The sequence below is a fragment of the Lathyrus oleraceus genome, chromosome 3, assembly GCF_024323335.1.
Source record: "Lathyrus oleraceus cultivar Zhongwan6 chromosome 3, CAAS_Psat_ZW6_1.0, whole genome shotgun sequence".
In the NCBI taxonomy this organism is placed as follows: Eukaryota; Viridiplantae; Streptophyta; class Magnoliopsida; order Fabales; family Fabaceae; genus Lathyrus; species Lathyrus oleraceus.
Genome location: NC_066581.1, coordinates 476,521,907 through 476,546,195, shown reverse-complemented (window position 1 = coordinate 476,546,195; position 24,289 = coordinate 476,521,907). Strand labels below are relative to the sequence as shown.

The following is a 24,289-nucleotide window of genomic DNA, read 5'->3' as shown; positions in this document are numbered from 1 at the left end:
TGACCTGGAAAGTGATATGGAAATCACTAGGCCTTATCCTGATTGGGAGCTCAACCTCGCCAATCACAGTTTTTTGGATCCATCAAAAGCTTTGACTACCACTTCACTCTGCCTCATGGGACGCCCCTGGTATGAAAGTTTCACCAGAGTGGATTTTGGCAACACATTCAACGATGATCCTATGTCTACTAGCACATTATACAGGGCATCATCCTTGCAATTCATAGAGATGTGTAGTGCCAAATTGTGGTATTTTCCCTTCTCGGGAAGATCAGCATCGTAGAAGCTCAAATTGTTACAAGTAGTAATGTTTGCAATAATGCTATCAAGCTGTTTTATTGTGACATCGTGATCCACGTATGCCATGTCCAACACCTTCTACAAAGCTTCACGGTGTGGCTCGGAGTTCATCAACAAAGACAACACAAATATCTTTGATGGAGTTTGTAGCAGCTGATCCACATCATTATATTCACTTCTCTTGATGAGCCTTAGCATCTCATCACAGTCCTCTTTTAACATGCCATTCTGGCCAACAGGGACAAGAGCTCTAGCAACAGCAGCAGGTCTGTCAACACCAAGTGCCGGATTTGGAGAAGTAGACGAAATCCCTATAGGACGTGCGACATTATCAACAACATCAGTTCTTCTGGTGTCAACCTAGGGTTTCGACGGCGCCGAGAAAAAACGACCACTGCGGGTCAAACCACTAACATCAGAAATACTTGTCACAGAAGTGGAGGGCAAAGGCACCTCCTTCCTATCTTCAAATGCAACCGCATTATATCGATAGGGAAGAGCCTTGTCTGATGAGTAGGGAACGGGGCTGTCGCATTACGCGAAAAACCGACGGGAAAACGAAACAACAGAGCCGCCACCGTGCGTTATTTATCCCAAAAGAGGGAAAGGAAACGCTCGAAGTAAACCTGGAAAAGACATGGTCTCGCGACCAGAGAGATGGGATCGGGAGTCGGTTATGCGAAGGGAAGGTATTAGCACCCCTACGCATCCGTCGTACTCGACGGGATCCACGCACAAAAGAATAGAAGAAATGTTGCTAAAGACTGCTCACAAACTGCACAAGGCTGGAAGGAAACACCGAAAGACAAAAGAAACGGGACTCGGCAGGATATCGCATCCTGGGCCTACGTAGTCTGTCATACACAGACATCAGAGTCGACGTAGTTCGAGACAGGGGAAACGTGCTCGCTAGGATGTCGCATCCTATGCATACGTATCTTCTCTGACTGGAGAAGAATCAGAGCACTCGTAGCTCGGCTAACGCACGCCAAACAAAACCCACACAGGAAACTGACTGCCAATCGTTGGACTTATGTCAGACTCCACACAAACAGGCAAACATGGAAACCGAATGCCAATCGCTGGACTTACATCAGACTCCGAACCAACAAACACACACAGGAAACCAACTGCCAATCGCTGGACTTATGTCGGACTCCAACAAGCAAACAAGACACAGGAAACCGACTGCCAATCGCTGGGCTTATGTCAGACTCCAAACACACACAAAGGGGGTTGAAAAAGAAAAAGGGCGCCCGGAGAGATCAGCTCATCTCCTGCCTACGTACCTCATCTGGTATGAGGATCAGGGCGACGTAGTTCCCCTTAACAGGGAAAGAACTTCTAACCTAACCAGAGACTGGGAAGTGACAAACTAGAAGGGAGCTTGACTCGAGCCTAATAGTTATCATGTAATCCACAATGGTCCTAGGTTGAGGTTTCTATCTAACTTGCATAGGGAGCAAGCTATCCTAAACAGCACAGGCAAAGTCATACAAGCACAAAAAGCAAGCACACACACTATATGCACACAATTGGGCTCATACAAGGTTAGGCTGTGAGACACAAGCCAACTGGAATCGGGTGTAGTTAGCTCTTAACCCTAACATTGAGAGTTAGGGTGAAGCAGATGAAATGGGAAGTGAGGGTAAGACCTCACAACTCTTATCCTGGCCTGGGAGAGCTTGACTCATAATAGAAGATGTGGGAGTTCAGAATGTAGGAACTCTTCTCCACAAGTGACTGACACTACATGATCTTGGGTTATTATCCACAATGCATCAACACAAGGTGTGTGAGCAAAGTGAATGACACACTAAGTAGCAGGAGATAGATTACACATCTCTTTTATCTGCCAATTGCCTCCTAAGAGGTCTTTACCTGCTTGGCACAAAAGTAAACATTCACAAGCATTGCCTCTTAAGGAGGGCTTCAGACAGGTGCCTGCCCACATAACATGACAGGTCTTCCAGACTACATGAAGTCAGAGAGTTATACCTCAGTGGTTAAGCAACCAAGCAAAGCAAAAGCAAGTTCAAAAGAACTCAAAGCAACTTATGTACCTGTGAAAAATCTAAACTAATCAGTACACAATTCAAACAAACAAACAGACAACAGTCAATCATACAGACAGACAAAGCATCAAGCCACAATGAGCAAGGCATAAGCCATTAGGCAACTTGTTCTCAAAGCCTACAAAACAACTCAATATTAGCCAACATCAATCAAGTAATCAACTCAAATGAATGAGCCACTCCAATCATGGCAATGTGCACTTTAACCTGAAATCCACAACCCAAACAGTGAGTCCAAACCACTAGGTCAAAGCCTAGGGTCAAAAGAGGGTCAAACATTCAAAACAGAACATGAAATTTAACATGTATCAACTTCAATCACATCTTGAAACATTCCAAAAGGTCTCATATCAATATCATTAACCAAAAGCATTTCATGATCAATTGAAGTTCAAAGGAATTTTAAAGCTCAAATGTGATCAACCAGAATGAAAAATCTCAATTAAATCATAAATGATTCAAATAATTCCAACAAAATTCATGAGCAATCGCAACATCTATAACATGTATCACACAAAAAATCAGGAGCATAGGATATCATTTGGCATGGCAAACACATCATTCAAGTTGAACATCACAAGGTGTGACACAAATTGTCACACCAACTTAGCACATTCATAAAACAGAATTGACAATTGATAAAAATACCAAATCAACACCAAAATGTCAAGCAATATGTCTAGTTATAGCATGAAAAATTTCACATTCATTGGATCAAAGACCAGCATTTCACAACATGATAACCAAGGCAAGGTCAAATATGGACATGTACTCAAACATTCTAGCACCAAAAAAAATCCAGCCAAGCACAATTTTGAAATTAATGATCAAAACATAATATACAAGGTAAGGATCACAATGCAAAAAATTGGGATGAATTTCAATTTATTGTGAATTTTAGAAGTTCATGGAAGAAATTAAAAAATGAAATAGAACCAGCATGGAAATGTGAAGGAAATAGTGAGAAAATGCAAGGCAATTGAGAAATGGCTTCAGCCGGATTCGATCCATGTGCACATTTGAAACTACATGCGCGCCAATCCTCAAAATGACAGTGTTTGACCATGAAACCCTAAAACGCGCGCTGCATGGCTTTCAAAAATCCGCAGGTAATCACATGAACTCATGGCAAAATCCGTAGGAAAACATATGCGTTTCATGGCAAAATTCGCAGGAATTCTGGAAACGATATGAACATGATGAAGATCATGAAGATCTTCATCCAGAATTTTCCAAAAAAATTCAAAACGTTTAGAAATGAAAATCGAGCATATCAATCAACTCATTAGGTCATGTGCATCAAGAATCCATGAATATTTCATGCAAAAACAACATCACACGCATGGATCGAAGAAATTAAAAATCATCATCCAAACTTAAATCACATGTAACTAACTCAAATCAGCACCAAATCACTCCATTCAAAGCTCAGACTTACCACCATTCAAAGATCTATACAACTAGCATAATGGATTGGAAAATTAAAGAGGTCGAAAAACCAACCTCTTGATGAGCAGAAATGAAATCACGTGTTTCCAAGGTTCTTGATGCTCCAATTCTTCTCCAATATGCTTCTTGAAGTAAATGATGATGAACTGGAAGCTTGAATGCACACGAATCTAGCTCAATCTTCAATTGCCATGAATGCTCCAAGCTATGAACATGAACAATACAGCCACGATTTCTCTTGCTCACACGTCCAAAAGTGCTCAATTATGCTTCATGATGATGAATGGATCAATGAAAAGTGTTTAGGTTTGAAGAATTTTGGAAAAAATGTGAGAGAAAAATTTGGAGATTTTGGTGATTCTAGATCTAGAATTGCTGATTCTCAGCAAAATAGTTATGATTAAGCATATATACCTCATGTTAATCATGTTTAAGAAATGTTTAGGGCAAATGCAAATGTGACTAATCACTTTGTGGTGTAAATGCAAAAAATGAATTTTCTACTTCATGCACCTTCATGCACGTGAACAGTGCATGTTCTGGGCCTAAAATGCCTTAAAAACATCCCATGCACACTTTTGAATTGATTTGGTATGCATATGTTCCACAAAAATGAGTTTATGCAATTTCTTCCCAAAATTTTCATGAGTGAGTCAATGCCATGCAAATGAGATTTTATGTCAAATGATGGTATGCTTGGAAAATACATGTCATAAGGATCAATATGCAAAAAGAACCACTCAAATTGGAGTTTTGGTTTGAAAGTTATGCTCATTTGAAGTTTAAACCACACTTTGCCATGATTGGACCATATCTTCTCAACCACACATAAGAAATCCATGATCTGGGACTTTTTGGAAATGGGAGAGAAATATCTTCAACTTTCATGTTGGACAAAATTTCATTTGAAGCTTTCTTGATGATGTAATCTTGAGTTGAAGTTAGTACAAAACCTTTCCATTTTTGGAAAGTTCAAATTACAGGTCACTTGCTATTTTTGGAAAGTCTTGATCTGACTTCAAATTCTTCAATGTTGATGTTTGAGATGTCAAATGAGACTTGTTTGCACATGAATGAGGCATCACTAACCATTTCCCACCTCCAAATCCATATTTGAATTGACAATTGACTTTTGTTGACTTCTCAGGGCCTCAGATGATTTGCACATGGACTAATGAATTCTGAGCCTTCAACACTTGGCCAAATTACTTCAAAATGATCCTTGAATCATGTGAACTCATGGGAACCACCCTAGGGCTTTGATCTCATGGACAATGCTCTTGCTTGCTTGCACAGTTGAATCTCCTGACCAGTCTTGCCTGATGACATGTAGTGGACTATGCAATGACAATGCAATGTTAATGACCTAACCACGAAATGTATATACAAATGAGAGGTGCAAATTTGAGGTGCTACAGGGGCCAGTTGGCTTAATGATAAGAGAGGGAGAAGCTTTTTGCTTAGTGCCATCATATCTGACAATAATAGGCTCAGGTATTCTAAAGACAAGGGATATAACATTAACTTCATCCTCATCACGATTCTGAAGTATCTCAATCACAACCTGATCCAACATTTCTTGGATGTCTTTCCTGACTTGGAGACATCCCCTCTCATTGATGGTGCATACACGGCAACTATCATGGTCATGCTCATAATGACTGTATCCACATAATAGTTTATGCATCCCGACCAAAGATTGTCTGATATGGCTGACATATCTGACCTTGTACTTGCCAAGACAACCCTGAACCATATTAACAGCAGATTTCCCATGCTCGGGCAATGGGTTCTTCTTCATATTAGGACCTACATCCTCGAAAAACAAAATACCGCTTCTAACAAGGTCTTGAACCTTGGCCTTGAGAGGGTAACAGTTCTCCACATCATGTCCGGGAGCACCGGAATGATAAACACAGTGAATCTCGGGCTTATACCACCACTGAGGTTTGGTTGGTATAGCAGGTGGGTCACGTGGAGTAATCAGCTTCCTTTCAATTAATGAAGGATATAATTCTGCATAAGTCATTGGAATAGGTTCGAAAGTGACCCTCTTCCTATCATAGCTAGTGCTGGTTTGATTATGGTTTCGAGGCTGGTAGGCCTGCTGTTGCGGACGATGTTGTTGCTGTTGATATTGCTGATGTTGCTGTTGTTGGTTCTGATGCTGATAATGTTGATTTTCTCTGAAGGTAGGTGTTATATGAGCCACCTAGTGTTGGTTACTGGCCGGGCGCACAGTCTTCCTCTTCACAGAGGGTCTTCATTGTTTAATATGGGAGGACACATCATGTGCCTCTCCATCTTTCTTCTTGGCAAACGCCCCATAACGTTTGGCAGAAGAGCCTTCTTCTCTGGTCAGGCGTCCTTCCCTGACTCTCTCCTCTAGTCGCATCCCCATGTTCACCATCTCGGTGAAATCAGAGGAAGCGCTAACAATCATCCGCTCATAGTAAAAAGAGCTTCAAGCGGGGGCACAATTTGTCCAGCCAATTCACGCCACCTCTGGGCGTACTCCTTGAATGTTTCTTTCTCCTTCTGGGACATAACCCTTAGTTGGTCCCTATCGGGAGTCATATCAATGTTGTACTTGTACTGCTTGACGAAAGCTTCACCAAGGTCGTTGAAGGAGAAAATCTTCACACTATCCAAGCCCATATACCATCTCAATGCGGCACCAGACAGACTATCCTGGAAGTAGTGGATCAAGAGTTGATCGTTATTAGTTTGAGTCGACATCTTGCGTGGGTACATCACAAGATGGCTCAGAGAGCAAGTGTTTCCTTTGTACTTTTCAAAGTCAGGCACTTTGAACTTGATAGGAATCTTGACATTTGGCAAAAGGCACAGCTCAGCAGCAGATTTTCCGAAGAGGTCCTTCCCTCTAAGACTTTTAAGTTCCTTGCGCAGCTCAAGGAATTGATCATTCATAGCGTCCATTTTCTTGTACACATCTGGGCCCTCAGATGGCTCAGAGTGATAAATGGTGTCATCAACTCCCAGCAAAGTATGCACAACTGGAGGTGGCACAGCAAGGACCGGGCTAGATGCCGGCAGAGAAGCAAATTTAGGGGCGAGACCCTCTGGAACAAAATTAGCGGGCATCCCCCAGGGAAACCTGGCTGGCATAGCAGACAGAGCAAAATGAGCACTGGCAGTAGGCACGGTAGAGGAAGCAGCCTCTGAGATGACCGTCCTCTGGGGAGGAGTTGAGGGCGTTGGAAAAGACTGGCTTTGGGCGGCCAAGAGTGACTCCATCAGGGCAGTCAATATTGTCATTTCCTCCTTGAGTTCTCTGTTTTCTTGCTCAAGGTGATCCATTAGCTTTGAAGAATTGGCTCTGGTGTAGTACCGATGCGTCAGCTTGTCTTCAAAATAAATGAAGAACACAGAGTTAGACCACTGATCAAGAAGCCTGGAACAAAACCTGCTTATGCATATGATGCATGCAATGCTTGTGCATATGATTTTATTTTTAATTAGAGGAATTTTTAGAGTTCTATTTGCAAATATTTGGAAAATATTAATCATTTTAGACATATATGGAATAATCATATCAATAATATCTGGAAAAAATTTTACACCAAAGAAGTACAGTCTTGGTAACCAAATACAATACAAGAGTGAAGGAAAATGAACATCCTATGGAACCCTAGAAACAATCGTCCAAAGCTCTCAAGACCGGAAGATAAGTTGCACGAAGCCTCTTCACCTCTCTCTCATAGGCTGCCTCCATTTCTGCCTTCTCCTTGGCGAGTCGATCATGCTTCCTCTTCCAAAACCTGGATGATTGAGGAAGAAGAGAAGTAACCACATCATCAGGCTCGTCGATAACCTGATGCTCCAGAAACTCTATCAACGCATCCTTATCTCTAAGTTGCTGAAGTAGCTCCTCTCGCTCACGGACCCAAGCACGCGAACGGTCTTCATCTCTCAACTCCTCTACTCCTTGGTTAGGGAGGGTTGAAGGTCCAACCATAACCATAGGTGTAGGTCTCGGGTAGTCATAGGGCATGCGGTACTCAGAAGCCCTCTTCCTAACCCACGAGGTATAGGGTTCCAAAGTAATACAATTCTTTGGACCAAGCTCTTTCCTTCCCTTCCTATGAATCTTGCGCCAAGCGCGGACCATCCTGCCCTTCAAGTCTTGGGGATCTTTACCCTCTTGAAAGAATATACCTTCTAACAAAATGTTATTAGGTTTATCCTTTAAGGGGAGCCCAAGCTGACAACGTGCCAAAATAGGGTTGTAGTTAATCCCATCACATGTACCAAGAAGAGGCACATTGGAGAATTCACCACAAGAGTCAATAATCTGCACACCATCATATATACGGTTATACCAAAAGATATCATCATTAGTGAGAGACATAAGTCTCGTGGACCACCGTAGACATCTTTTGTTCTCCTTGAAGGTGAGCGTCTGTGGCAAGTGCGAAATAAACCACTTGTACAACAGAGGCAAACAACACACAATGGTACCACCACCCTTTGCATTCCTCATATGCAAAGAGAAATAAGTATCACCCAACAGAGTCGGAACAGGATTAAGAGTAGAGAAAATCCTAATGGCGTTCACATCCATAAAATGGTCGATGCTGGGGAATAACACTAGCCCATAGATGAGAATTACAAATATGGCTTCAAAGGCGTCCTCACTCATGGCCTTCCCAAACATAGTAGCTTGGGCAATGAGGAAATCAGATGGGAGACCTTGAATTCCACCTTTGGTAGTCATATGAGCACCAATAATAGATTCATCTATATGCAACAGATCAGTAATCTCTTGATAAGAAGGAACTCTCTCTAAGCCACTGAACGACAACTGATCTAGGATAGGTATACCCACAAGATAGGCATACTCCTCAAGCGTATGCAAAAGCTGGAAATCCGGAAAAGTGAAGCATCGGTACAGAGGATCGTAGAACCACCCAAAGGGAGTGTACTATGGTTAAACCTGACGATCATGTTCTAAAAAGGTTCCCATAGTCATCATCCCATCTTTCAGATATTATCGGATAAACGACTACTCGTATTCCAAAAATATTCTCAAGAGAGACTCTCATGAGTGTAGTATCGCGTAACAATCGTATCAAATCTTACACTTGAACGACCTTCGCACTACGTCCTAAAAATAGGCCAAGATGGGCTAGGTAATCTAAGGTCCTTGGCTTCTAAGGCATATATTGGAAAGAGTAATGCCTAACCACGACTACTCGTGTGACATTATTGATCCCAACATAACCTCCACCAAGTGAATGGGCTTGCAAGTCAACTTGCTAAGGAATAACTCCACACAAGTCACCAAGACTATTCCATTCTCCTATCATAAGTTCACTCGAGCTCGGGTATAAAACTCATCTCACAAGAGACCACCAAGCACACAAGCAATTGATATATCAAGCAATTCATACATTACAAACAATACAGTCATCCCAAATTTGCACAAAAATATGTCACAAAGAAATATAAACATACAATACAACAAGGTAAAAAGTAGGCAAAACCCACTAGGAAAGATGTTATATCCCCAGCAGAGTCGCCACTTTTCTGTAGCGGGGTATTCGTTACCTTTAGATTTATTGACAAAATCAAAAGTAATACAATTCGAGTCACCACCGCACTTCTATTTATCCAAAGGAAAGGTTAGAAAGCGAACAAAAACCGAGAAGTTTTATCAAATAAAAAACTAATAAAAATGCAGAGATCTGGGTAAGGGGGTTGGTTATGCAATGGGAAGGTTTTAAGCACCCAAAATATCCTTAGTACTCTAAGGGAGCCCTTTTTGCCAATGTTGTATGGTAGGTTGGTATTTGTGCAAACATGATTGGGGAGATGAGAGAAGAATGTACAAGTTATTTACAATTTTGTGTTTGAATGGATAAACTCATTGCCTACGTACCATCTTAAAAAGGTAGGATCAAAACCTCGTAGTTCGGGGTAAAAATCTCAAAAGAAGTTGGTGAATTGATTGGTCAAAAGCCTCAAGGTCTTTTGTTATCAAAGGGAGAAAACTCAACCCAAAACCACAAATCCACCATGTGAGGAGAGCTTCAACATACTAGTTAGGGATCCACCCTATAATAAGTATGGAAGACTTATAGTCCAATCACTAAGGATACAGGTGAAGTTTACATCAACCTCTATGATAACTCAAACCTAATAGCTAATGTTTATGAAAAGCTTTGGCAAAGTGGCCATTGGAACCACAAAACAATTTGAGTAAGTTGTATTTACAAATGAAAAGTATTCACAAAATAAAGTCAAAGTTGACTTAAGGTTCAATTCCAAAGAAGTATTATGAAAAGAGTTTGAAAAATCAAAGGCATAGTGTCTAGGTTTCTAATTTTGAAAGCAATGTTAATGTTTGCACAAACGTTTGGCTTGGGTTAGACTGGAGAGAAGAAGAGAATGGCTAGATCCTAAACATGCAAAGATGAGGGAAGAGAAATAAAACAACTTGGAGTTCCCTTCTTGAGATCATAAAGATGATCCAAGTTGCTCCTTTCCTTTGGACTTAGCAAGCAATAAGCAATTAACTCAAGCAATCAAGCAAATATTCAATCAAGCTCCTAGGATCCTCCAATTTGGATTTGTCTCTCTTATCTTGGATGCTCATGACAATGGTCTTTCTAACAGCTCAAGTTTGGGATCCCTATCACAAGAACACACATGTCAAAAGGTTCCACAATGCAATAAAAAGAATGGACAAGAGTGAGTTTAGAATTAGGAGTCCTTTCAATTCATCTTTCAAGATTAAGCATTCTAAAGGCATGAGGCCTAGTTGCTCTTCAACATATTTAGCATTTTAAAGGCATGAGGCCTAGTTGCTCTTGAAACTCCATTTAGCATAGGTAAGGTCCTAAATCTAAGTCCTTTCTCCATTTGCATTGGGTTCACACAAACAAAAACAAAACAAGCACAAGGCAATAATATATACACAATAATGTGCTCAAGTGAGCAAAAGGCAAATGGCATAAACATAAACATGAGCTCAAGTGAGAAAAGGGAAAATACAAATGAATTAATGAACAAGAAATTAAATTGCATTAAAGTAAATTGCAAGAATTAAATGCTTGAATTAAAAGTTAGTGACTAGTAGTTAGTGTTAGTGTGCCATAAGGCAATTTAGCGCTATGTTAAGCAATCGTAAGTGGACTAATGTAGTAGTCACACCTATCTGAGGCTGGTCAATAAAACTATAGGCAAATAAACACAAGTTAGAGATCATGACTAGTAAGCCAAGCTCCTACAACTTGCCATGCCAAAAGAAAAGGAAAATGACCTTGTATGGATTTAGGTTTTTTGGCTTGACCAAGAAGCAACCTATCTTTAATGCAAAGCAATTCAATTGATCTTTGATCAAGATGAATTTGATTTGGATCAAAGAAGGTTAAGCCTCTCAAATGTCAAGGCTAACCACCAATCGTTAACTCATTGGTCAAAAAGAAAAAAGAAGAAGAAGAAGATGGAAAATGGAATGCACAAAATTGAAATTCAAAAGACATAACCAAAACACATTGATCAATCATGAATGGGATCAACATCAATCAATGGTAAACAGAAGTAAGGTGAAGATTAGAAGTCAAGAAATAACACAAATATTTTTGGTATTTTTTGAATTAAAATGAACAAATAAAGGTCAAACTTCAAATCCAACTCAAATCAACTTGGAAAATTCCAATTGGATCATCATAAGTCTAACATTGTCAAACAAGGTTTGACAAAAAATTTCATCATTTTTTGAAAACAGAAACTAATTTTAAACAATTAAAAATGAAGAAAAATAACATAATTGGACTAAAATCTCAAATAAATCTCAAATCAATTAAGAAATTGATGAGAATATTTTTCATAGATTCATCATTATCCAAAGATGTTAAGAAAATATTTTTGGCATTTTTGAATATCAAAAAGTATTTTAAATGAATTAAAAACAACCAGAAATGAAATAATTCACAAAAAATATTAAATGGAATCACAAAAAATACTAAAAATCATTTTATGAAACTAGAATTTAATTTATTTTTTTGCAATTGGTCCCATATTTTTGTGATTTAAAATAAAGAAGTTATGAATTTTTAAAATAAAATGGAATAAAAGAAAATTAAATGGAAATTCAGAACACAACAAAAATCCACAGCGCTTGGATCCCACTTCATTAATTGACGTGGTTGATCACAAGGCTGAGAAACGCGCGCGCATGATGAACCTTGGTCAACAGCGAAACACATTGCATTAAATGAAGTCAAATAGATCAACAACCAAGATTAAAACGTGAAACACTCATCCAATGGCTGAGGCTAGGACACATGGGGACGGTGGTGTACACCACCGTCTTCTCCTGTGAGAAGGCCAGTTCTGGCCACCAGTTGCAGGTTTTCAAATCTTAACCATAACACGCGATCTATACATCATTAGAAAGCTAGGGTGATGTACATCACCCTTGTGACCTTAATTTCCACTCAAGATCCCTATAGAGAAAGAAATGTGAGATAGAAAAATAAGGTGTTCAATTCACAAAATTAAGATCACCAATCAATTGCCTCTCACATGAGAACTTCAGAGATGCCAACCAATACAAAAAATGTTCAATATCCAAAGAGATTCGAAGGAAAACAGTTGGAGAGAAAACCTTTGAAGTGCAGTTTGTATGAGCTTGATCCAATCCAAATCTTCAGTGCAACTTGATCTTGAAATAACAAGGAAGTAAGGCTAAGGAATTTGGAAGTCAAAGATCAACCAATGAAGTTAAAATTTGAGCTTGAAAAATGGAGAAAAAATTCAGAATTCCTTTAATGGAGGGTTAGGGATTAAGTTGTACAGAGCTTCAGGCGCCTTTAGGTTGAGATTTGAAGTGAGCAAAACATCCTATTTATAGCCAAGGCTGATGCAATGCAATGAAGAACTCGTGCGTGCATGAGCTTGGGTCCTCCATGCATGGGCCTGTACAGGCGCATGTGAGGCCCAAACTCAACTGCATTTGAATGATGATGATCAAACAAATGGATTTGGACGTGCAGATGGCAAGGCAATGGCTTGTGCATGGAATTTTAACATGTTATGCATAATTGAACCCAAAACTTCACCTCTTCGAAAATGCCATTTGCAAAATTGAAACATAGGCATGTGGGTAATGGTTGGAAAGGCCTTGACATAAGGAAAAAATGTTATGTTGAACAAAAATCCATTTGAAGTGTGGAAAATATTGAAAACTGGCCATGAAGTTCAATGTACAAAACATGTATTTGAGAAATTTGCCAAAATGGACCAACTTCAAGCCCTTATGTTTCAATGATGTAAGCCTAAAATGAAAAAACCTCCAACATAAAAGTTGTAGATATTTTCAAGACAATCAATTTGGGATTAAATTTTGCATAATTTGGATTTTTTATGAGAATGTTATGGGCACTTGAAGTTGGACTTTTTCATATTTCAATGACTTTGGTCCAAAGTGACCTATAATGTTTTGTATTATCACATGTATTTATTTTAGGATTATGAAATTTTGTCCAAAATAACAATTGAATTATACATCTTAAAATTTCCAATTCATTTGGTCTCAACTCAAAATCATAAAAAATGAAGGAGTTAGGTCCTTGGGAAGTTAACCCAAAATTAGGGTTTCAATCAAAATGACCTATAATGTTTTGAAATGAATGATGACCTTCCAAGTTTCAAATTAAATTTTGATGAACACGAAAGTTGTTCATATGGTTCTTAAGAACATTATTTCTCTTGGTATAATCTTCATTTGAAAAACACATCAAAAGTTAGGTCTCAGTGGATTTCAAAATAGTCAGATGATTTGACTGATCAACTTCTCAAAGCCAAACTTCAAACCTTGATGAATTAATGATTGAGTACACTCACGTAAGCCCATATATGAATAAAATGATGAATTAAATAACTTACCTTGATTGTATTTGATCATAGGTTGAGGTTGCTTCATGAGCAAGGCATAATCAATGCACAGTTGAATTAGGGTTTCCTTGGGAAACAATCCTTAAGCCCTTTGGTTTATCTTGATCAATTTGACAAATTGAGATACTTGGGAGACATATATGATGATTGAGAGATTTTGGGACCATTGTCATGCTTGCTTTCATCTTTATTTGGCCATTTCTTTGAGTATAGGGGCCTCCTAGGAGCCTTGGATCACATGACTGCTTAAGCTTCAAAACAAAACAAGTTAGTGACATATTTTTGTGCTTTTGGTTAGTAAAAAAAATAAGAAAAGCAATAATATACAATTCAAGCATGCTTGGTGGTTTCAAACCAACTCACATAAGCCCAACCTAAGGGTAAGGAGCCAAGATGCTATGATCCTTGAGGTAAATGCAATGAGCAATGCTATGATGCCATGAGGGATCTTAGGGTCAAAATTAGGGTCTTACATAGTCCAATCATAACCATCACTAAAGTTAAAAAGAAGGACATGATTTTAAAGTAGTAATGGCACTGAGCACGAATCTAGCCTCAATTCATCCTAACTCCCAGTATATTGAGAGATACAAGGAGTTAAAATTTGAGGTGCATGATCTGAGTTGCTTCGATTTGACCTTAAAGCAACTCAATCATGTTGCCTACATTGGTAGGACTTCAGACAAAAAAGGATCCAAGAGAATTATGGAGAATCGAGTGAGAATGGAAGAGATGAAATTTTCTGAAAAATACCTTCAATGCAGGTCTGAATTCAATTGTTCTTGCTTTGGCTCGTGCTTGATCCTTCTCAGGATGCTTGCAGAAGTCGATTAGAATGGACAAAAGGTCTTGGATCCCTGGAGTTTTGAATCTCAAAACAGTGAGATTCCAACTCAATTTCTAAAGGAAATTCCCAGGTTTATCCTCTCAAATGGAAGGGTTTGGTGTTTGGGTTCAAAGCTGGCGCGAAGGAGTCCCCATTTCTGATGCATAAGGTCTCTATTTATAACTGAATCAAGTGATATTTTCACCCTTGAAGTGAGTTTCCAATTTTGGTAATGAGTGATGCATGGGTGCATAGGCGTGTATAAACCCATGAGATCATTCCATTTAGTCCATAATTGAATGTGAATAAGTCTGAAATCAAATTGGAATGCTAGGCAATTGTGCATGGATGTTTGAAGTTTGATCTTTGCCAAATGATGATGCAATGTTCAAGCCATGCGCAACCCATTCAAATCTTGTCCAAAATGGATGAAATTGGACTTTTTGGAAAGGTTAGATCAAGAGGAACAACTTTCATGTTGAACACTTTTCCATTTGAAGCTTAAATTATGATAAATTTTGAGGTGGAAGTTTGGAAATTTAAACATATCAAAAAAAATTCTAAGTGTCAAGCCATATGTTCACTTGTTCCACCTTGGCAAACTTTTTATGTGAGATTAACTTGAGAAAGGTTCCTTCATTAAAGTCGTATATATTTCAAAGTATTTCAAAATGGTCACAAATTTGACCTCATTTGGATTTGAGATGAAGGAGTTATGCATTTTTGAAGTTGAGGAAAATCACATGTTCAATGGTATTGGTCTAAAATGACCTATAATGTATCCTCATATCACATGCTCATAAATGTTGAATTAGCTCTTCCTCTAAATATCAAAGTTGAAGTAGACACCTTGAATTGGATTGTGCAACTTGTAAATCTTTCATATCATAAAATATGATCAAGTTATGGTCTGGAGAAGTTGACCTCCAAATTAGGGTTTAGACAAAATGACCTATAATCTTTCACCATAAAAAATGACTTTCCAAGCAAAACTAGCTCTAGACCTCAACATGAAAGTTGTTTGTAATGTCATTTAGAGTAACGTTTATCTTGTAATCATTTTCATATGACACAAATTGTAGGAGATAGGGTCTAGAGGACCCCAGTTTTGATTAGATGAATTCCTCTGATCAACCATCATCGACCAACTTGATAGCTTGCAATTCTCTTGACTTTTGGGACTAATGGGAGATAATATATATACAAGATGATGAAATTTGAAGTGTCCCTTGAAATATTTGATCAATTGTTGAAGAATCTTGGTGAAGAAGTTACACAAGACACCCAGATGGACTAGGGTTTCCACTGCAAACCAATTCCAAACTCTTGATGAATTCTTGATCAAAATATTATGTGAAGCTCATAGGGATCCATATATGATGTCTAAAGCTATTGTGGATTAAATATTGATTTAGCTCCTTGCCATGAGGGTCTTGAACCCTAAATATGAGCTTGATAAGACATAAGTGAGCATACCCACTACCTACAAAAAAGTTAAACTATACAATGACATTTTTTTGGTTAGTAAATAGAGAAAAATGAAGTATGATACAATCTAATGTGCTTGGTGATCTCTCCCAATGAAAACCGAATGGGTGAGGGGTAAGGAGGATGCCAAGGTGTGATCCCAATGCCAATGCATATGATGAGATAGCATGAGGGATCTTAGGATCAAAATTGGGGTCTTACAGAAACCTTTAGTGGTTTGGCCGGTCTCCAGGATGTTGTCTGGTGTGAGCTAGAATTGAGACGTTGGAGTCAGTTGAAAAAGTGATGGGGGACAACAGTATTAAATTCTTTCTTATCATTGAAATGTTTCATTATCCGTTGTCAGTACATCATAATAGGTATATAGATTACCAAAACATGATTCCTCTATTTAGGGTACTTGAGTACCTCCAGCTCTTTGCATTATTTGATGGGACGACGTACTCATAACCCTTGGATTTGTGTCTCGTCTTTGAGGGGTGTTGCATTCCCTTATACGATTCTATTTTCCGAAAGTTAGGTGTCCATCTTCCTCAGACTTTTTTTCGAGAAAGAACTATTGGTCCAACTTCGCATCCTTCCCACAACTTCATCTATGTGCTTATGGCTTCGTGAGTGCTTTCGAATATTGGTATGAATACCAAGGGATAATGGACTTTATTCTCAACTAACCTTTTTTCCACCTCTTCAAAGTTAATCATATCTCCTGCGGAGACAGATGATACAAACTTGTGTCTCTTCGTCACTATAGAAATCAAGTTTTTTAGGTTTACATAGATAATTGTAAGTATTTTAAGATTGATATTTTTTAGATACAACCCATGCTCTTCTCTTTCCCGTGACGAGTGTTGCATTTCTCTTAACCCTTATGGAAAGCCTACTGCTTGCACCTAACAAAGGAGGCGATTTTGGTTCACATCTCATTTTCCCAAGAAAGCTAAGGATTACATCATTCAGTGCAGTGCCCTTATCGGTGCATAGATGGTTATGAAAGAAACTTTTCAAAGCCCGTTAGGTAGCTAAATGATACACACAAATATTTGGTATTGATTATGGTGACATTTTTTCTATGGTGACCAATATCTATTCAGTTTTCCTCTTTGTTGCAATGGCTGGCATTCATCATTGGCCGCTTCATCAATTGGACATTAAAAATGTTTGTTTATATGGAGAATTGAAGGAGGAAGATTTTATGGACCATCCTCTAGGTTTTGTTGTTCCTATAAATTCTAGGCTTTTTATCGCCTTTGTCGTTCTCTTGATGGGCTGGAAAAGTTCCAGTGTGCTTGATTTTGTTGCTTCAGCTCTACCTTTATACAGTTTAGTATGACTAGATGTGAAGCAAATCACTCTATTTTATTCCTTCATTCCTCCATCGGTTGTCGCATCTTTCTTGTGGTATATGTTATTGACATTGTTATCATGGGAGACATTACAAAGGGTATTCAGCATCTCAAAACTCATCTTTTCAAAAATTTCAAACAAATGACTTAGTTCACTCAGATACTTCTTAGACATTGAAGTTACCCAATACTCATCAGACATTGCAATCAACCAACACATGTATGCATTAGACATCCTCAGTAAAACTGATATGCTTTATTGTCTTCTTATTAACTCTCTTATGGATCCCAATGTCAAATTTCTTTCGGGTAAGGGGGAGTCATTGAAAGACTTGGGAAGATATCAATGGCATGTGGGTAGAGTCAATTATCGTACAATCATCGGACCAAATATTACATTTGTGATGAGCATTGTGATACAGTTTCTAAATGCTCATTGTTATAGTCATTGGGATGCAGTCATTCGAATTCTTAGATATATAAAAAACACATAAGGAAAATGATTATTATATGAAGATAAGGGTGATGCTAAAATAATTGGTTATTTAGATGCAGATTGGGTTACATCACCGTCTGATACGAGATCCACTTATGGATATAGTGTCCTTATTGGAGGTAATATGATCTCATGGAGAACAAGAAATAAGATACACTTGTATTATCTAGTGTTGAAGTTGAATATCGTGCTATGGCAGTAGCCTCAAAGGAGATTGCATGACTTAAAAATTTACTCTCGGAGCTTAGGTTAGGAGATCATTAGGCCACAAAACTCATATGCGACAATCAAGTTGCACTTCATATTACATCTAATCTAATTTTCCAAGAGACCAATTCAATAAGCTGCAAATCTCACTATATAAGACAATCTCCTTAATTTTATTCAAACACACCCTTTTATTTAAATATATATATATATATATATATATATATATATATATATATATATATATATATATATATATATATATATATATATATATATATATATATATATATATTATATATATATATATATATATATATATATATTAATTTTAGTTATAAATATACCATTTAATTAAATAATAAATTTTAGGGATTGATTGACTTAAAGAATAATAAGTTTACTCCTCTGAGTACTACTAAAATCTTTTCCATGAAGAACATAATGTGCACGCACTAGCTAAGTAGCTATAGCTATTAGAAGCTGAATAGTTTCTTTTTTCATCCCAATTTCCCGTTGAAGTATTAATTGGGAAAACAAAAATTGGAGTATTCTATGAGACATTAATATATAGGAATAATAAAAGTTGTGAGTTCTGATAGAAAGGCATTAATACATGTATGGGACATTAAAATAAACATAAATTTCTAATTCATTGTACATAAAAACCAACTAGAGATAATACATGACTCTTTATCTTCTTAAGTGTGAATTTGAAAACAGTACCCATTCCATTCACTTGAAAGAAAATGGCAAAGAAATATGAAGGACCTGCTATTGGAATTGACCTTGGCACAACCTATTCATGTGTCGCTGTATGGCAGGAACAAAACAACCGAGCTGAGATAATTCACAATGAACAAGGAAACAAAACCACTCCTTCTTTTGTTGCTTTTACTGACTCTCAAAGGTTGATTGGTGATGCTGCAAAAAATCAAGCCGCTTCAAATCCAGTCAACACTATCTTTGGTAATGTATCTTTTGTTTTACTGCATGCTTATAAAAGTTATATTACCAAGATCAAGCATTATACAACACTAATGTTGTAAATTTTGCAGATGCAAAGAGGTTGATTGGAAGGAAATATAGTGATTCTGTTATTCAAAATGATCTACAGTTGTGGCCATTTAAGGTTGTTTCTGGAATTGATGACAACCCTGTGATTGTTGTTAATTTCAAAAATGAAGAAAAGTGCTTTGTTGCCGAGGAGATTTCAGCGATGATTCTTACGAAGATGAAGGAGATAGCAGATAAATTTTTGGAGTCAAAGGTTAAAGATGCAGTAATCACCGTGCCTGCTTATTTCAATGACTCTCAGAGAAAAGCCACAAAAGATGCTGGTGCCATTTCCGGACTCAATGTCATTCGGATCATCAATGAACCTACTGCTGCTGCTCTTGCATATGGCCTTCAGAAGAGAGCCAATTCTGTTGAAGAGAGAAATATTTTCGTCTTTGATCTTGGTGGTGGAACTTTCGATGTGTCGCTTCTTACCATCAAGAAAAATGAATTTGATGTTAAGGCTACCGCGGGAGATACTCATCTTGGAGGAGAAGACTTTGATCACAAAATGGTTAACCACTTCGTGAAGGAGTTCAAGAGGAAACATAAGAAGGACATAAGTGGGATCCCAAAGGCCCTTAGAAGATTGAGAACCGCTTGCGAGAGGGCTAAAAGGACACTTTCATTTGACAGCGAGACCGCAATTGATATAGATGCTATATTTGAAGGTATTGACTTGTGTTCATCCATCACTCGTGCTAAGTTTGAGCAACTCAACATGGATCTTTTCGAGAAGTGTATGGAAACAGTTGAAAGTTGTCTTACTGATGCTAAAATCGATAAGAAAAATATAGATGATGTTGTTCTTGTTGGCGGTAGTTCTAGGATTCCCAAAGTGATGCAGCTATTGCAAGATTTTTTCAATGGGAAGGATCTATGTTTGAGCATCAACCCTGATGAGGCTGTTGCTTATGGTGCAGCTGTCCAGGCTGCCTTGCTGACCGGTGGCATAAAGTCTGTTCCAAACTTAGTGCTGCGAGATGTTATACCATTGTCACTTGGTATAATGGTAAAAGGAGATGTCATGAGTGTATTGATTCCGAGAAATTCTACAATTCCCGTAAAGAAGAAGCAAATATACCATACATGTGAAGATGACCAACCTGGTGTCTCAATAGACGTTTACGAGGGCGAGAGAATGGTTGCAAGTGAAAACAACTTGCTTGGTGTATTTGTACTCAAAGTTCCTCTTGCGCCTCGAGGCCTTCCTGTTAATGTTTGCTTTTCTATTGACGCTGACGGTATATTAAACGTCTCTGCTGAGGAAGAAACCAGTGGTAATAAGAAAGCTATTACGATAACGAAAGAAAATGGAAGACTCTCAGCGGAAGAAATTGAGAGAATGATAGAGGAGGCTGAGAAGTTCAAGGCTGATGATGTGAAGTTTATGAAGAAAGTGAAAGCAATGAATGTTTTAGAGGATTATCTTTATAACATGAGGAAAGTAATAAAGGATGGTAGTGTTACTTCCAAGCTTAGCTTAACTGATAAAATGAAGATCAATGCTGCAATGGTAAAGGGAAAAATGTTGATTGATGATAAGCAGGACCGAGAAATGTTTGTGTTTGTCGACTTTTTGAAGGAGCTTGAGAGCATATTTGAATCTGCATTGAACAAGATTAACCGAAGTTACTCTGATGAGGAAAGTGACTCTGATTGATGACCTTTTAATTGCTTCTTTTGTCTTTATGAATTTCAGATTCTTTTTGCATAATGTTGGAGTTTTTTTTTTGAGTTTTATTGCATACTTTGTTACAGTTATGGTATTTTCTGCTTGTTTCTTTTAATATTTTGTTAGTGTTTGCAGATTTAATAAGATTCAATATTGAAAATTATGTGCCATATTGACATTTATCCTATAGAATGCTTGTGCATGTTTTATAAGCCAAACACAGTAACACCAGAAAAGAAGGTAGAGAGCTTTATCTTAGCACACTAAACAGCTCAATATGTTTATGTTTTTAGCATTTCAGTTCTGACTCTTATATGCAAGAAACGTTTTAATATGAAACATTATTCATCATCAAATGATTGTGAATAATGTCTTGAGGATGAGTTATATAATCTTTCATATAAATATGTTTAGTTAGGTAACCATGTAAAAAATTATTCACACTCATTTGATGATGATTTCACCCCTCATAAGCAACTATAAAAATTTATTGTACAAGCAATTGTTATTGTGGCAAGTAGTGCAGATATCTTATCATAATAAATTCCAAATTCTTTTTGTTCCTAAATGAACCAATCAATCCTTCTGAGTTGATGGATTCATAAAAATTCAATTTCACCTGATACATCCATTTGCATCTTATGAGTTTGATATTTGGAGGGCAATAGATAATATCTCATTTGAAATTCTCTTGAATATATTAAAACTCCTCATTTTTTTCTTTTATCCAACACACATATTTAACAAGCAATGAGTAACAAGTAGGAATAAATACATAAATACACTAAAGAGTGATGGAAAAATAAAAGTATGCGAAGAATATCATTGGGAAAAAGCTTTCATTCAAAATTAGGATGACACATTAGCTAGTAAATATAAGTTGTGTCTAACATCAAACAAATTATGATTTTTGCATCATGTCATCTCATTTTGTTGGGAGGTATTGGAAAATGTTAGTTGAGATAAGATGCAATTTTTTTAAGGTACTTCTAAAATTCAGGAGAGATGTATTCATTAAAATAGTCATAGAAAAAAAATAATTTAAAAGTTAGTTTCAACTTATTGTAAAAAAATCTAACATAGAAAACAACTCACACTTAGATTTAAGAAAATATATCAAAGTAAACCAACTATGTAATGTTATATTTGCAAATGATCCACATGAGATAACATGGAAGGCAACTGATGTAGCATCTCGACTGCAATATCTTCTTGATCATCCGTTTCTTATATTGATCACTCATTTCCTAAACGTGACGCCCTTTCATCAAATATATCACCCATTTTCAGACAACTTACCTGAAACATACAAACGTGGGAACTGATGTGTCCCTAATCCATAACGATGTGGAAAAAGTCATGAGAAATTAACCACACTCTCCTAATAACGGGGGATTAATTACCCACTCCAACATTCTCTCGAAATTGGTTGTTATTCCTAATGGGCCTAGGATCCAGGTCCAGTGCAACTATAAATACCTCAATCCTAAAGTTGAGAAGAACAAACTCACATTTACACGAATACTAGATACACTGAGCTTCTCACCTCCTTATTTGAGCTAGCTTTTAACTCTACAACAAAACATAAAGCCTCTGACAACCCTTAATCACAAGGGATCGTTGCATATTATACTTTAAGCAAGTACAATTGACGCCCACATTGAGACTCCAGTAAATTTGACCTGGGCCACCATTATAACATTCATATGGATTTATAATCCTGGGTTCATCGTCTTTGTCCATAATGGTCAACAAAAATACAGCAACTCCTGTCAACTATAACAAGAAAAGTGCCATGGAAAATATAAGTGTTGTCATGGACGACACTCATTACATAAGAGGATGACGTCCTCCAAATCAACACCGCCAATAAGAGGTTTCCCTTACATAAGAGGTGGAAATACTAGAGAATTTCAAACTGCATTCATTGGCTCAGTTTGATGGGTGCATAAACCTAAATGAACATGTTGCCTCCATCAACACACATATGAAAATCATTAAAGCTCCTAATTACTTGAAATGCAAGCTCCTCTCTGGAATCTTCAGAGATGTGTGGTTCTGTCTCGACTCTCCATCACCAACTACCAAAACTTAGTGAAGAAACTAGTCCACCAGTTTGCAACAAGCAGACACAGAAAGATGGCTACCACCAGCCTCTTCAGTATACGTCAATGTACTTTGAAGTCTATGAGGGAGTATCTCGCCCGCTTTAATGAGGCGACCATTAAGGTGATTCACTTAAATTGGGAAATTTTTGTAGGAGCATTTCAAAATAGTCTTAAGGTGGGACACTTTAATGATCCCTTGCCTAGAGACATGCGTCTTCATTAGTTAAGGTGGTGACAAGGACGAAATGTTATATTAGGAAGAGGAAAGTAATGCTGAAATGAAGGATAAACACTCAAAAAAGCATACTTTTAATACTGACAACTCACAAAAATCATGGAGGAACCATTACACCTCTCCTATCAAGGACGAGACGACATTTAAGCAAAGTGGAAAACCTACAAAGAAAATCACGCCTGAAACACTCGTTGTAATCAGATATGGCGAGAAGTCCTCCACATGTACAACATCCCACAACCACCAGATCCAAAAGTCAGACGTCATGGGGCCTGAGCCTAGCAGTCGGGGCAAGTTCCACAAAGTCAAGGGACTGCTTGTTACTTAAAACGAAAATTGTGTTAGTATCCAAAAAAATCAGAGAGAAAAGCAACATAAAGAAAATAAGACAGTAAAGTAAGTAATAGAATTTAAAGAGATAAAGTTAGAGAGATGGTACTAGATACTTATCCAGGTTCAGTCTAACATTGGCATAGTCCTGTCCCCAAGAGATCTTCTTGAGATTTAACTATAAATCGAGTTTTTATATGTTATGCCCACAAACCTTTGATACAAGCGAACGAAGAGATTTTACAATGGCTTACCCCCTAACCAAAAGAGAGTTTATCCATGGGATGAAGACACACAAACCAAGTAGATATATTAACGATTAATCTCAATAACTAAAGATAACTTTTGCAGGATAATTTTTATAAACAATAAGAGATTTTCAATGGTTGATCTCAATAACCAAACTAAATTCTTAAAGAATATCACACTCTTGAAAGTAAAACAATGGCACTACACCAGTTAACTCTTTCATCACAAGTAGCTTTCACTCACAAGGCACTAAGACAACTATGTTGAAAGAAAATAATAACTATAGAGAACCCTCCTAAAAATTTTGGCTCAAAAAGGAAACAATTCATGGTTTGAATCAATGACCTAATATATTAGGCTAATCGATTATTCAAGCCACAAAGGGAGGTTTTGATATTTATCCGTTATCAGTCATTTAGAACTTTATCCTAATTGATTATCAGTATTTTAAGAAAAATATTTGATTAGATGATTATGTATAATCGATTATTTAGAAAAATAATCGATTGAAATCATGACTAGTAT

The 24,289-nt window shown here is 37.5% G+C and overlaps 1 protein-coding gene across 1 annotated transcript; it reads left to right on the top strand.

The window, feature by feature from the left end:
* Positions 1–18,857: 18,857 nt before the first annotated feature.
* Positions 18,858–20,830, top strand: LOC127128246 (heat shock cognate 70 kDa protein 2). The gene is made up of 2 exons (XM_051057469.1): positions 18,858–19,077; positions 19,167–20,830. The coding sequence occupies exons 1-2, from the start codon at positions 18,858–18,860 to the stop codon at positions 20,828–20,830; spliced, it is 1,884 nt and encodes a 627-aa protein (XP_050913426.1).
* The last annotated feature ends 3,459 nt before the right edge of the window (positions 20,831–24,289 follow it).

Coding starts and splice junctions, on each gene's coding strand:
- LOC127128246 (XM_051057469.1), top strand. CDS start 18,858: ATGGCAAAGAAATATGAAGGACCTGCTATTGGAATTGACCTTGGCACA. Junction 19,078..19,166: donor TCCAGTCAACACTATCTTTG/GTAATGTATCTT, acceptor TAAATTTTGCAG/ATGCAAAGAGGTTGATTGGA.